Below are 15,123 nucleotides of genomic sequence, written 5' to 3'. Positions count from 1 at the left end.
CAAATATTTGGACCCCTAAGGAAGCAACGACGCCCCAAAGCACAATGAGGACGGAGCGTGTTAGGTGGGTACAGAAAGCTGCCACTCCAAGCTGGGGGTCAGGAATGGTAAACCACCGCGGGGGAGGACTTGAGTATCCTGGAAAAGTGCGCCTGTTTGGCTAGCTGCAACCCTGCACAACAGTATTTGACATGCAGGATTTGAATGAGCAAGTTTAATTCTTTTTTTTTTTTTTGGAATCCATGCGGCTTATATTCAGTGGGACTAAGTAATCCATGTTGTCCATGGGTTCGCGATGGGTCGGACACGACTTCGCGACTAACAACAACAACGACGACGCAATCCTGCAGTGTCGGGTAGTGAATTCTGGTCCCTTCTGAGCAGAGATGAAGAAGATGATCGCCCTTTGCGGCCTATTTGCCGCAGGATGGACACCGTGGGGTAAAATTATGCCCTGGCCGGTGGAACCCTGGATCCACAGGGGAAACGGGCACTAGGCCTGGAGCCGTTTTCTCTAGCAAGTAAGTGAATACGCACCCGACACGAGCAGCCGGGCGCGCTAGGACGCTTGCGGAGAAAAGCGCGGGGGAGTCTCGAACTCGCCGCGGGAGCGCCGCTCCTCGCCGCAGTCCCGCGCGCCGCCGCTCCGCCACTGCAGCCGCCGCTCCGCCCCCTTGCGAGCGAGCGCACATAGCGCGCTGCGCCGCACATCCGCAGGCAACGCGCGAGCGGGCAGGCGACGGCCCTCGTGCGCCCGCCCGCCCGCCCGCCCGCTCTCCTCCTGCGTGCGGTTTCTCCCCGGTTCGTTTAGCCACTCGCTTTCGCTTGTCTGCAGCCTTCTAGGCAGTTGAGGTACCCGAAAGAGATCCCTGTAGACCACAACCGGTGAGCTGGACTCTCTTTCTGGTAAACAGGCTCGGGTTTCAAGGACGCGGGGGCCGAGCTGCAAACCATACCTCACACCCGCGAAGCGGCCATGCATCCTCAGCACTGTCAGGTTTTGCAGATGACAAAGTGAAGAGACCATCATAAACGGGGCCGCGGCCTGCATGCTCCTTCCCCTCACCTAATTTTCCTGAGGAAATCCCCCAAGACACATCTCCCACTGGATTCAGTGTGGTTTATACCCAAGAAAACAAGAACAGGCCTACAGCCCAATAGCCTGATCCAGTGCTGAATGAGGCTAGCCAAAACCCTTCATAAGCAGCAGTCTTAAGGGTGCCAAATTGCCAAATAAGGTCAGGCTGTTTACTAGGTCTTTAAGGCCAGAAGTCTATCCTAGGCATAGTCTGACATAAGGAAACCATGTCAAACATTAATGCAATCTTCCTATGATAGCCTTCTGTTAACATTTGCAATATAAATTAATGTTTGCCTTACACAAGTATGACAGATGACACAGAAGTCAAACTGTATCCTTCGGCAGTTATTCGCATTAATCTTCATTTTTTTCAGCTATCATAAGGTAACCAATAAAATCACAAACAACTTGATTGTAAAATTATGATACAATGACAATTACTGAATTTTATTTTATAAGTTTACATACTTAAAAATATTCAAACGGCATAAAGAGTTAAACCTCTCCTCGCTGTTCTATATGTTGCTTGCATTGTTTTATCCAACCATGGATCTCTTTCTTCCTCTTAGCCGTACTTCATCCAGTTTTTTAATCACTGGGACTGATTTTTTAGATGCAGCTGAGTACTTCTTCAAAAGTGCTTCAAAGAGAACCTCTGTGTTTGGGTGGGTACTCAAAAAGGCTTTCTCCAAGACATACAAATCAACACCCTTATCCTCAGGAAGAGCAGAAATAAAGCTCAGTCCAAAATCTATTAACACCAACTCCAGCTTTTCTGCAGGAGGTCGCAAAAGCATGTTAGAAGTTGTGAGATCTCCATGTACAAGATCCTCATCATGCATTTGTGCCAAAATTTCACCTATCTTCTCTGCCAACAAAATAAGATTGTTGGCACTGTTTCCAGATTGCTGTTCAGAGATTATATAGTCTCGGGCTGTGGTTGATCCCACAACATCTTCAAGATATATACAGTTGGAAACGTAGTCTACGAAGTATACAACTGGAGCTGAAATTCCTACAAAGAGAAGGATCATACACTATTAATCTTTAGTATTAAAGATTAATGTGCACATTAAATATACTGATCATGCAAAATAATATATATTATCATAAAATAAAAAGTTTTCTGACCGTGTAAAGCTTCTTTTTGTAGTCAATATACAAAACAATTTCAAGCTTGTATCAGTGTTTAACCTCACCATCTATGACCACAGAATCTTGCCTCAAGGCAACCAAATTTGTCCAATCTGCCTTAAATTCTACTTGCTGTTCAGGATAGGATGTGACACAAGGGCAGCTCTAACATCACATCTCCCCTAATAAACAAGATTGAGTTGCAGAGTTGGCAAACTCCAGCTTTCTCTTTTACAGCCTTAATAAACTTAAAGCTCTATTACAGTCATCATTAAAACTGTGTCTCAGAAAGCACAGCAAACTGCAGCTGCCCATCTTGGCTCCTTCCCTCTCTTGTTAAATCCAAGGAGTCTGAGAAATGTGACATAGTTGGGGAAAGTAGCTGGGACCTGTAGTGTGTTTATGAGGAGTTTCAGGATAGGAGCACATAACGTCCCTCAGCTCAAAGCTGACACAAACCACCAAGTTGGACACCAAGAATCTTCAGGTTCTGAGCTTTCTGATTCCAGCACATTTAACAAAGCTTTGAGGAAGTAAAACAGCTGCAACTGACCAGAAACTTGCTTAGAATATTCTCAGCCTAAAGTTCCCCACATAGAAGTAGAAACTGAGACGAAGTTTGGAAGCGCGGGCTCTATAAAAAAGTCAAAACATTATTTCTTATTGAATCCCATTTCTGATAGCGCCCTGCAATGAACAGGCTGCACAGAGAATGGTGATATTTACAACCTTATAGAAAGAACAGTTCTGTAATTCCCAAAGCAAGGGATAGAGGAGAGATCCACATTAAGATGCATGTTAAACTATTAGATATATTTTTACTGTTAATAAAAGGAATCAATGTTAAAATTTTTGGAACGGATAGAAATAACACAATAGTAAACTATGATCTCCCTTCATGGATCACTGCCTCGTCATGGCGAAGGGGCTTGCGTAGCTCAATGAAGCTATGAGCTATGCCGTGCAGGGCCACTCAAGACGGACAGGTCATGGCAGAGAGCTCTGACAAAACGTGATCCACTGGAGAAGGAAATGGCAACCCACTCCAGTGTCTTTGCCATGAAAACCCCATGGACATTACCAAAAGGCAAAAAGATATGACGCCGGAAGATGGGCCCCTCAGGTCGGGAGGTGTCCAATATGCTACTGGGGAAGAGCGGAGGGCTAGTACTAGTAGCTCCAGAAAGAATGAAGTGACTGGGTCAAAGCCAAAAGGACACTCAGTTGCAGATGTATGTGGTGGTGAAAGGAGAGTCCGATGCAGTAAAGATCTATACTCCATAGAAACCTGGAATGTAAGTTCCATGAATCAGGGCAAGCTGGACGTGGTCAAACAAGTGATGACAAGACTGAACATCGACATCTTAGGAATCAGTGAACTAAAATGGACAGGAATGGGTGAATTTAATTCAGATGACCATCAGGTATACCACTACGGGCAAGAATCCATCAGAAGAAATGGAGTAGCCTTCATAGTCAATAAAAGAGTAGGAAAAGCAGTACTGGGGTACAATCTCCAAAATGACAGAATGATCTCAGTTCGAATCCAAGGCAAACCATTCAACATCACAGTAGTCCAAGTCTATGCCCCAACCACTGGTGCTGAAGAGGCTGAAGTTGACTGGTTCTATGAGGGCCTACAACACCTTCTAGAATTAACACCAAAAATTGATGTCCTTATCATCATGGGGGATTGGAATGCTAAAGTAGGAAGCCAAAAGATAACCGGAATAACAGGCAAGTTTGGCCTTGGAGTACAAAATGAAGCAGGGCACAGGCTGGTAGAATTTTGTCAAGAGAATACCATGGTCATAGCAAATACTCTTTTCCAACAACCCAAGAGACGATTCTATACATGGCTATCACCAGATGGTCAACACAGAAATCAGACTGACTATGTGCTCTGCAGCCAAAGATGGAGAAGTTCTATACAGTCAGTAAAAACTAGACCAGGAGCCGACTGTGGCTCAGATCATGAGCTTCTGGTTGCAAAATTTAGGCTTAAGTTGAAGAAAGTAGGGAAAAGCACTAGGCCACTCAGGTATGACCTAAATCATACCTCTGATGAATATACAGTAGCGGTGACAAATAGATTTAAGGAATTAGATCTGATAGAAAGAGTGCCTGAAGAACTATGAATGGAGGTTCGCAACATTGTACAAGAGGTAGCAACTAAAACTATCCCTAAGAAAAAGAAATGCAAGAAAGCAAAATGGCTGTCTGAGGAAGCTTTACAAATAGCTGAGGAAAGAAGGGAAGTGAAAGGCAAGGGAGAAAGAGAAAGATAATGCAGAATTCCAGAGAATAGCTAGAAGAGATAAGAATGCCTTCTTAAATGAATAGTGCAAAGAAATAGAAGAAAACAATAGAATAGGGAGACCAGAGATCTGTTCAAGAAAATTGGAGATAGGAAGCGAAATTTCATGCAAAGATTGGCATGACAAAGGACCAAAATGGCAGGGACCTAACAGAAGCAGAAGAGCTTAAGAAGAGGTGGCATGATTATGCAGAAGAACTATACAAGAAAGAGCTTAACGTCCCTGATAACTATAATGGCTCGAGGTCACTGACCTCAAGCCAGACATCCTGGAATGTGAAGTCAAATGGGCTTAGGAAGCCTGAGCAACAACAAAGCTAGTGAGGTGACAGTATTCCAGCTGAGCTATTCAAAATCTTAAAAGACAATGCAGTAAAAGTGCTACAAGCAATATGCCAGCACATTTGGAAAACTCAACAGTAGCCACAGGATTGGAAAAGGTCAGTTTACATTCTGATCCCAAAGACGGGCAATGCCAAAGAATCTTCAAACTACCACACCATTGCACTCATTTCACTTGCTAGCAAAGTTATGCTCAAAATCAAGTTCTTAAAGAGATGGAAGTACCAATCTTATTTGTCTCTTGAGAACCTGTATGCACGCCAAGAAGCAACAGTGAGAACTTGACACAGAACCACTGATTGGTTCAAAATTGGGAAGGAGTACAGCAAGGCTGTATACTGTCGCTCTGCCTATTTAACTTATATGCAGAGCACATCATGAGAAAGGCAGGGCTAGATTAATCACCAGTTGGAATTAAGATTGCTGGGAGAAATAGCAACAACCTCAGATATGCAGATGATACCACTCTAATGGCAGAAAGTGAAGAGGAACTAAAGAGCCTTTTGATGCGGGTGAAGGAGGAGAGCACAAACGTTGGCTTGAAACTCAACATTAAGAAAACTAAGATCATAGCATCCGGTCCTCTCACTTCCTGGCAAATAGGGGAAGAAATGGAGGTAGTGACAGATTTTATTTTCCTGGGCTCCAAGATCACCGCAGACAGGGACTGCAGCCAAGAAATTAAAAGATACTTGCTCCTGGGGAGGAAAGCTATGGCAAATCTAGACAGCATACTAAAAAGCGGAGACATCACCCTGCCAACAAAAGTGCGTATAGTCAAGGCTATGGTTTTCCCAGTTGCAATGTATGGCTGTAAAAGTTGGACCATAAGGAAGGCTGAGTGCCGAAGAATTGGGGCCTTTGAATTGTGGTGCTGGCGGGGACTCCTGCGAGTCCCTTGGACTGCAAGGCGATCAAACCGGTCAGTCCTAGAGATCAGTCCTGACTGCTCTTTAGAAGGCCAGATACTGAAGATGAAACTCAAATACTTTGGCCACCTAATGAGAAGGAAGGACTCACTGGAGAAGACCCTAATGCTGGGAACAACTGACGGCAAAAGAAGGGGACGGCAGAGGATGAGGTGGCTAGATGGAGTCTCTGAAGCAGTTGGTGCGAGCTTAAGTGGACCCCGGGGGATGGTGGAGGACAGGAAGGCCTGGAGGAATGTTGTCCATGGGGTCGCAATGGGTCGGACACGACTTTGCGACTAACAACAACAAAACTATGATCGTGGAATACATTGCCTTCTGTAAGTGCTGCTTGTTCCAGGCATATGCAAAAACAATTTTAGCTTCAAGCAAGCGCAGAATATAACGAAGCTGTGTATTAGCACTGATTTCTATCACATTTTTAAAAAACTAAACAGCTAGTATTTTCTCGCCTTACTTTGCGAGAGCTACTTTAGTTAAAAGAGAAATTAAAAGCCCGCCCATTGGTTCCCGTTTCGCCCAATCCCTGCTCAAGCCACACCCCCACCTGCCCGTCGACAGCGTAACAACGATCGGGCCTCTTGTGCTGTCCGCTTCCGGCTCAGACGTTCCTCCAGCACTGGGTGCCGGTATCGCTTGGGGAAACGGAGCTTCATCACGGTTGGGCGGCCAAGGAATTGACCCCGATAGACCCGAGCCTCGGCCCCCTGCTGAATCAGTTGCAGCCCTTCCAAGGGCGGAGGAGTCACCTCAGGCTCGGCGTTCGCCGCTCCCCGCTCAGCATCTGGACCCGCCATGATGGCAGCAAGCGCCCAACTCCTTCCTCTTTACTACGCATGCGCAGCGCATAGAACTACGCATGCGACGTACTGTGCGCAAATTCCTCGTGGAACCTTTCGCACATCTCTTCGGGAATCGTTGGGCCAAGTTACGGAAACTACCGAAGCCCGAACCAGGAAAGCGGCGAGTTCTTGTCCGCCTTCCTGTCCCTGTTATTTAACCCCTTCTTATCTGCCCTTTGTGGGCACTTCCGCGTGTTTGAGTATGACTAATATTGCTGTTTAATGAAGCCTTATCTTCACTTACTCGGAAGTAAATCCCACAGAGTTCAGTAGGACTTCTCCCCTGGTCTGTTAGCTTATTGTAGCTCGATCTTATTCATATGTACTACTTTGAAGTAAGTCCCAGTTTGTGCAAACTGTTTTAGGCGTTATTCTATGCATGTTTCGCCAGAAAAAAGGGCTTACAACTTCTAGAGTTCTCAATCCAGAATGGCTGGCTGGGAAATGCTGGGAGTTGTAGTTGCTGACTGTTTAAACATGCTAAGGATTGTACCCACACTTTCAAACTTTGCTTAGGACTGGAGCAAGCTGCATTTGAACTCTGGTGTTTTAAAGATGCATCAGGCCGTACAAATTTTGAATTAAGTGGGATGTGATTTTTAGTAAAATTGTTGAGGCTGGATTTTGTTCCTCCTATGTATATTTTCTGGGGATTAGGTCCTATTAAACTCCATTGGGCTGTATTGCAAATAAGGTATTTGTTCCATAGAACACATTCTCCCCACAGTTCTATACACATCTACTCCGAAATAACCAATGGCACTTTTACCCAAGTAAGTGCGTAGAGGATTGCTCTGCAAAGCCTATGAAAGAAGGCAAGATGGTCTGGATTCTACAAACGCCAAATGTTTAGAATGCCCAGCTTTTGCTGAGATTGTCTGTTTACTGATTGTCAGTTTATTATACTTTGCTTACTATTAGCATATTGTGCATGAAATAATAAATTTGAAGCCTTATGTACAACTTCCCTGTTTAAAACTCACTGCCAAAAAATGAAACTTCTAGGTTACTTGGAGATTAGTGTTGCTCACCATAGGTGACCAGCTGAGCAACCATTTATAACACCCACACATAGTGGAATGGAGTAGGGAGAATGGACTTATTGCAAGTGTGGGGAATGTCATTTTTTAATCTTCCCCTTTTTGAGAAGAACCCTACAATTTGATAACTTCACACTACACAGTATAGGCTGGAATACAGTATACTAGCCTGAGCTGCTAGTTATTTTACTTAATTTGAATAGGGAGAGAAAATGTGATCCACTACCCAAGTCTGAACTAATATAGTCCATTCTACCATTTCAGCAATCTACCCACCTGCATCTGTAGAGCAGGCTAAAGTTTGCAATACTTATTTATTTATTTTTATTCAGTTTTCGATTTATATCCTGCCTTTTTCCTACAAAGGGCTCAAGGCAACTTACATCATCTCTCCTCCTCCATCTTATCCCCACAACAACCCTGTGAGGTAGGTTGGGCTGAGAGGCTGTGGCTGGCCCAAAGTCACCCAGTTGACTCCACGGCTGAGCAGGGACTAGAACCCAGATTGTCTGAGTCCCAGTCCCATTCTCTTAACCACTGCACCACACTGGCTGTCCAGTGCCAGACATACTGACATTTGGTCTTACATGTTTTTAGTACCAATACACTTGTGTAGTACCATCAAAACTGCAACCTTTTGCCCAATTACTTGAGTAAGTCTCACTTTAATAGTGAGACTAACTTCTGAATAAACAAGTATAGGATTGCACTGTAAAAATCTTTGCTGTCCTCAATGTACAGCTGTAGCCAGCATATCCCTTTCAATTTGGGGGTTTATTTAAAAGCCAAGGTGCAGTGCAAAAGGAAAGTGGAAAGACTCAATGAAAAGGGGCAGCTTCTCAAATCGGAACTGGGGATCTGGGTTAACACTGTTAAAACTCTTAACAAGCAAGCTGGCCTGTTAGCATTTTTACACTATACTAACAAAAGAACTTGTGGAGCCCTCTTCTGATCAGCTTCAGAATTGATGCCATATTCTGGATAAAGAACAACTCTAAACTGGAGGAATAGGAAGTCTCTGTGAAAGGACTTGAAGAAAGCTTATGTCATTTGCAGACATAAAATCACATATAATAAATATAGGGCAGTTCCTTCATGCAGGGTTACATTCTAAAAAGGTTTTGTTGTTGTTAGTTGCAAAGTCATGTCCAACCCATCGCAACCCCATGGACAACATTCCTCCAGGCCTTCCTGTCCTCCACCATCCCCTGGAGTCCACTTAAGCTCACGCCGACTGCTTCAGTGACTCCATCTAGCCACCTCATTCTCTGTCATCCCCTTCTTCTTTTGCCGTCAATTGTTCTCCAGGGAGTCCTTCCTTCTCATTAGGTGGCCAAAGTATTTGAGTTTCATCTTCAGGATCTGGCCTTCTAAAGAGCAGTCAGGGTTGATCTCCTCTAGGACTGACCGGTTTGATCGCCTTGCGGTCCAAGGGACTCACAGGAGTCTCCTCCAGCAGCACAATTCAAAGGCCTCACTCCTTCGGCGCTCAGCCTTCCTTATGGTCCAGCTTTCACAGCCATACATTGCAACTGGGAAAACCATAGCCTTGACTATAAACACTTTTGTTGGCAGGGTGATGTCTCTGCTTTTTTTCCCTTTTTTTTCTTTTGCTTTAGATATGATATACCCCCCCCAAAAAAAAAAAGGAATGGGAAAGGAAGAAGAGGAAAGTCTTTCAGCAGGTCTAATAGAATTGCCTCGTTTCCCATCTCAGTGACAATGACTGTCAATAACAACCTTTTGCTTTTGGTAAAGGCAGAGCCACAGTGGCCAGTTGAAAATTCTAACGATTCTGTTGGGTTTGAAAAGTGGACTTTGATTATTTGCAGTCCATGAGCTGACAGAGCGGCCAAGTACAAAGAAGGGCAGAGCTCCTGCACATTCCCCCAACTGTGCAGAGGACGGGATTTCATCATGCAGCGATGAAAAATGCTGCACCAGCCAAAAATGCCCCCTTCAAAACAGTTATTAAAGCTGGAGCAGTACTGTCTTTCTTTTTGCATCTGTTAACCGTAATATTTGACAGCATAACAAGAGCCAAGCAAGCCACAAAAGAAACAAACATAAGAGAAGATGGTACACAGCTTTATAAGAATAGGGTGGCTTTTAAATCCTTTTTAAAAGGATTTGAAATCAAACATCATGAAACATGATGTGCCACAGGATGAAGTCACGAGATCTCTTTCCTGTCAGGTCTCCTCCCAGTTTACCCTGACTGCAAAGGTTGTAAGCCGCTCTTCGCTGTCTGCTCTCTCCAATCCCTGAGGATTTAGATCATGAAAGTCAAACTAACTAATCTGCAGTGTTACATTTTGTAAAAGCAGTGCTTTTTTTGTCATAGAACGCACTGGAACGGAGTTCCGGCACCTTTTTTCAACAGATTTTCCAAGTTTTAAAAGTAACTTTTGAAAATTTGATGTTTGGTCCACGTGGATTTGAATCGCCCTGTCGAGCTTAGCAGGTCAGCGGCAAAATCATTAAAACGGTGCATGTGGGCTGCTTGTGTGTCGAATCCGATGCATGCGTACTTTGTCCGCACTGGTTGTGATGGTGCTGCTCGGCTTGTGGTGCTGCTCGGCTTGTGATTGGTCGTGTGGCCGTGCTGAGTGCTTACTGAAGGCAGCAACCACATGTTTCGTTACACAACTGACGTGTGTGGGTGTGTATACAGTGACTGACTACGTGCGAAAGGTAAATAATTTCATGAGTTCCGGCACCTTTTTTCTTACAAAAAAAGCACTGTGTAAAAGTGGCTCATCCTGAAACCTATGGGTGCTCTGCCAGTTTCCCCATGTCTTTCTCCTGGATAAGTGCCAAAACACATTGTCTACACTTACAAGGCTTCAAAGAATGTTTATTATATAATTAACTAGCAGGCCTCAGGGCAAGATTGCAATCCTAAACTGCATCTACTTGTAAGATAGTCCCACAGAGCTCCACAGGGCTTACTTCAAAGTAGACATGCATGGGATTGTACTACTAGCCTCTTTACTGAAGTTATATTTTAGAACAAATAAAGTCTAAAGAAGAGCATGGAATCCAAAATAGATTTCATAATCTACTCTGGGTTTAGAAGTGGCATATGACTCTACATCTATATGGCATCTACACACTCTGGTGCTGAAGCACAAGATACATATTCTGCATTCCTGGATTTCTTGTATGAATTCCTCCAAATTATGTTTGGACTTTATGCTGTCATTCCACAGGTTCAAAGTATCATTTTCTACCCTTCAGCAATTAAAGCTGCTTGAAAGTGCACAGAAGTTGCGGTCAGCCCCATAAATCAGGCAATGTGTAGGCTAAAGTGTCAGGAAAACTATAGTGCTGCTCATTCCTCATCATTGACTATGCTAGCTAGGGTTGATGAGAACTGTAGGCCACCTTGCAGTCAATCACTGTCACTGAAGCAATTACCAAAATTTTCACTTGCCGTACTTGAATCCCTGGGAGAGTGCAGGTGGCAAGGAACCCCACTTCCCTCCATGCTGACAACTTCCTATTCATGTCATCTGATCATTTTATGCTCAGGGATGCTGTTAATTATTTCATTTGAAGTTAAAATTAGAGAAGGTGAATGGGAAGCCAACCTTCATTTTGCAAAACATCTGGAGCCCTTATAACACATTTAAATATAGTCTGGGTGATACGATTGTGAGAGAAAACAAAAGAACCCTGTGATATACACAGATCAGAACAGATCGTCTTCAATTATATTTTCAAGCACCCTGAAAGGAAATAGAATTTCTATTGCCGCCAGCAATTTCAGATGTTCAAAAGCCAGGAATTAAGCTGTATGGTATGACAAGACATATTTCAGAATAACACTGGGTGACAAAATGTTGACTTTGAAGAAGTGCCTTTATGTAAGAAAGAAAAGGAATAGCCCAACAACTTAGGTTTCTTTTCTTTGGAAACAGGAGAGCTAATCTTTTGAAAGCATAATTGAATGTCATTGTCATTAGATTAACACTTCAATGATAAACACATTTGAAAAGCAGCCTCAGGGAAACATCCAGGAAGTGGTAGAACTATTTTGCTAATCTTGTTTATAATTCTGAATCTATAGTGCTTCTGGAATAGGGTTGTTAACTAGAAAAAATGAGCACAGCCTAGTCTGTTTCTGTGGTTTTTAGCATCAGTCTGATGTGATGTACAGAACAAAACACCTGTCATGACTGTTACAAATAATCATTTGCAAATATCTGTAAAGCACTCTGTTAAAGAAACAGAAGCCAGACCTTCATGTTCCTTCTGTTCTGCTTTTAGTCATTCTTTGCTAGCTCTCTTGAATCCTTTTAAGAAAAAGGTGGGATATAAATCTTTATAATTAATAAAGAGGAGTTGACTTTTAAAAAGTTGATCACCCTAATATGAATGATTAGTTATTTTGCACAAATATGGCATTTCCTTATATTAAAAAAATTCTTAACACTGAGAAGGCAACTGCAACCAAAATAATTTGCTCTTCCTGTGCTGCAGCTAGTATAAACTGCTATCAGCTGCTCCTTTGCATGCTTTCTTAGATGTAAGTACCACTGAGTTCAACGGGACTTAGCACTTAGCAGTTGTGCCTAGGATTGACTGACTGAGTCATACTTTCAAGTCCTATATTCAGTTAATCCAGGAGAATGTATTTTCAAGAGAGATTGCAAGTTTGTTTAGATTCACATGTTCATTGGCTACTTACTGCCAGGATGTCTGTGACTAACGGTTTTGGTGAAAGCATTGTTCTTCCTTCGCTTCATTTCCCACTGACCTCACTAGATTGGATTGATGCTCATTAAAGACCCATTGTAGTAAATTGCTGTCACGTTTGGCACAATTCAGTCCCACTGATTGCAATGGAACTATTCCAAATATGACAACTGTATCCAGCCCAATTTTTACCAGATTCCCCCATCCATGTTTGTTTTTTTGAGGCAGTACTTCGTAATTCTGATGGAGAAATGGGGAGCACAAAGCATAGGAAAGCCTGAATTGAAGTCTACCTGTGTACTCTCCACAAGAAGTCTCCTTGTTCTCCATGGAAAAATAAATGCAAGTTAACAGGGCAGTTAACTTTCCCCACTTATCAGTACCAAAGAGTTAACCTTATGTGTTTGCATACAGAGTTTATCATCCCATGCTAGTTTATCTTCACCATGTACTCCAACTTGGCTATCAAACACAGGCCTGCTTTATTTAGCCTCTTTGTAGGATTAACTCTAGTACAAAATTACAGTAATGCCAATTTTGAGCTAGTAAACAGCATAGTTTAGACAGCCATTAGTAAAAACTTAAGAGACATGCTGGATCAGAACATGGGTCCATCTAGTCCATATTCTAGTCCCTATACAGTAGTCATCTAGCTCCTCCCAACCACATTCTTCAGCAACTGGACACATATACTGGATCTGATACCAGAGGTAGCTTGTAGCCATCAGGACTAGTAGCCATTGACAGTCTTATCCTCCAGGAATTTATCCAATCCCTTTTAAAGCCATTCCAATTGATGGCCATCAATACAGCTTGTGGAAGTGAATAACTGTGTGAACAAATACTTCCTTTAACATAACTTAAATCTTCCACCATTCAGTTTCATAGGATGACCTGGATTCTAGTTTTGTAAGAGGGACCCTGAAAATTTCTCCACACCATGCATAATGTTAAACACCTCTTTTGTATCTCTCCTTCCTTATTTGCTAAGCAAAACTTTTATGAACTTTCTTCAAAGAAGAGTTGTTTGAGCCCCTTTAAGCTGCACATTTCTGTATATTTTCTAAAGCTATCCTTTTAGAGGTGATGACCAGTATTACACACATTATTCCAAGTGTGGTCACATCATAGATTGATATAAAATTAGGCAGTTTTATTTGCAATCCTTTCCTAATAAGACCTAATATGGGATTTTCCCTTTTTACTACAGCTACACACCGGGTCAACATTTTCATCAAGCATTTTTCTTTCTTAATTACTGTTAGCCCAGGTCTTATTAGAATATGAGTAAAACTGGGAGTTTTGGTCCCAATTTGCAACACTTTACATTTGCCTAAGTGAAATTTTCAGCACTTTCTACAATGAGTTTTTAACTATCCAACCACATCACTTAACTTCCTCCATGGGGAAAAGTTACCATTTATTCCTACTCTCTGCTTTCTGTTCTTTAGCCCAGGTATGATTCATAAGAGGATATCACCACTTATTCCAGGACTAGTAAGTTTGCTCAGGAGTCTGTAGTGACAGATGTCGTCAAAAGCCTTTTTGAAGTCCAAGTAAATAATGCCTCCCAGAACACCATATTTTTATTGCCACTCTCAAAAAAACTTTCACAAATTGGTGAGACTTTACTTTCACTTGCAGAAGCAACATTGTTTACATTTGAGGAGGGCTTGTCCTGCTTATTTTTTTTTTTTAATAATGCTTTGAACCATTTAATCCTCCACAGACATTAAACTAGCTGGCTTATCATCTCCCAGGTCCACACTGGATCCTTTTTTTAAAAACTGCTGTTTCATTGGCCTTTCTCCAATCCTCCGGTACAGAAGCTAATCTTGGTGACATGACATGTTTGCTAGAAAACCAGCAATTTAACGTTTGTGTTCTTTAAGAACTTAGGATGCCTGCCATCTGGTCCTGGAGTTTTACTACCTTTCAAGGTTGAGAACTTCATTTTTTTTCACATCAGCATATGCTTCAGTTCTTTGGACTCCCGTCCTCAGAAGAAAAACTCAAGCAAATTCTGCCAATGAGGAGGAAAAGGGACAATACCCGTCGGGGATAATAGTCAGAAGATATTCACTGCAGGAGGGAGCCACTGAGGGTGGCTTGCAGGGCTGTCTTAACAGCATTATGGGCCCTGGGCAAAGCAATGTACCGGGCCCCTACGACAACTACAACTACTGTTAATTTTGGAAGCTTTCCAATTTTCCAAGGGTTAACATACACTGATTAGTACGGGGCCCACGGGCAAGTGCCCATCAGGCCCAGGCATTCAGACGGCCCTGGTGGCTTGTTTAAAGCCTCTCAAAATCCAGACTGCTAGAGCTGGATTGACCAATGGTCTGACCAGCATAACGCAGCTTCCTCCTTTCCAGTGACTCTTCCTGAAATCACATAGTTGTGTTTGCAACCATTCCGTCTGTCACTCTCATACTAGTGCCTCTGAATACCTGTGAAACTCTGAGGTATGCACCTAGCAATAGGGGGTGGGAGAACCCTCAGCGAACTGCAGTAAGCTTGCAGAAGCCAGCATGGAGGATCAGCCTCGCAGTCCCTTTTCCGAGGCGCGCAGGGCTCCCTCCAAGCTTTTACGCCTGGAGGAAGCGGGGGCACTTGCGCATCTCCTCGCCAACCCAACAGCTTGCCGGGGAAGCCCCCGTGGGCGCCAAGGCTCCCCCCACCCCGCGGCAGTGGGCAGGCCTGGAGCAACGTGGCGCTGTTCAGCCCCTTCTGC

The 15,123-nt window shown here is 43.3% G+C and overlaps 1 protein-coding gene across 1 annotated transcript; it reads right to left on the bottom strand.

The window, feature by feature from the left end:
• Positions 1-1,496: 1,496 nt before the first annotated feature.
• TP53RK (TP53 regulating kinase) lies at positions 1,497-15,010 on the bottom strand. Its single transcript, XM_044440220.1, has 3 exons — positions 14,982-15,010; positions 6,351-6,628; positions 1,497-2,096 (listed from the first exon to the last, which is right to left on the bottom strand). Exons 1-3 carry the CDS (start codon positions 15,008-15,010, stop codon positions 1,618-1,620), a joined length of 786 nt encoding a protein of 261 aa, XP_044296155.1. The 3' UTR covers positions 1,497-1,617.
• Between the last annotated feature and the right edge of the window lie 113 nt (positions 15,011-15,123).

The sequence above is a fragment of the Varanus komodoensis genome, unplaced genomic scaffold, assembly GCF_004798865.1.
Source record: "Varanus komodoensis strain SLA01 unplaced genomic scaffold, ASM479886v1 scaffold37, whole genome shotgun sequence".
NCBI lineage: Eukaryota > Metazoa > Chordata > Lepidosauria > Squamata > Varanidae > Varanus > Varanus komodoensis.
This window is presented reverse-complemented; position numbering and strand designations above follow the sequence as displayed.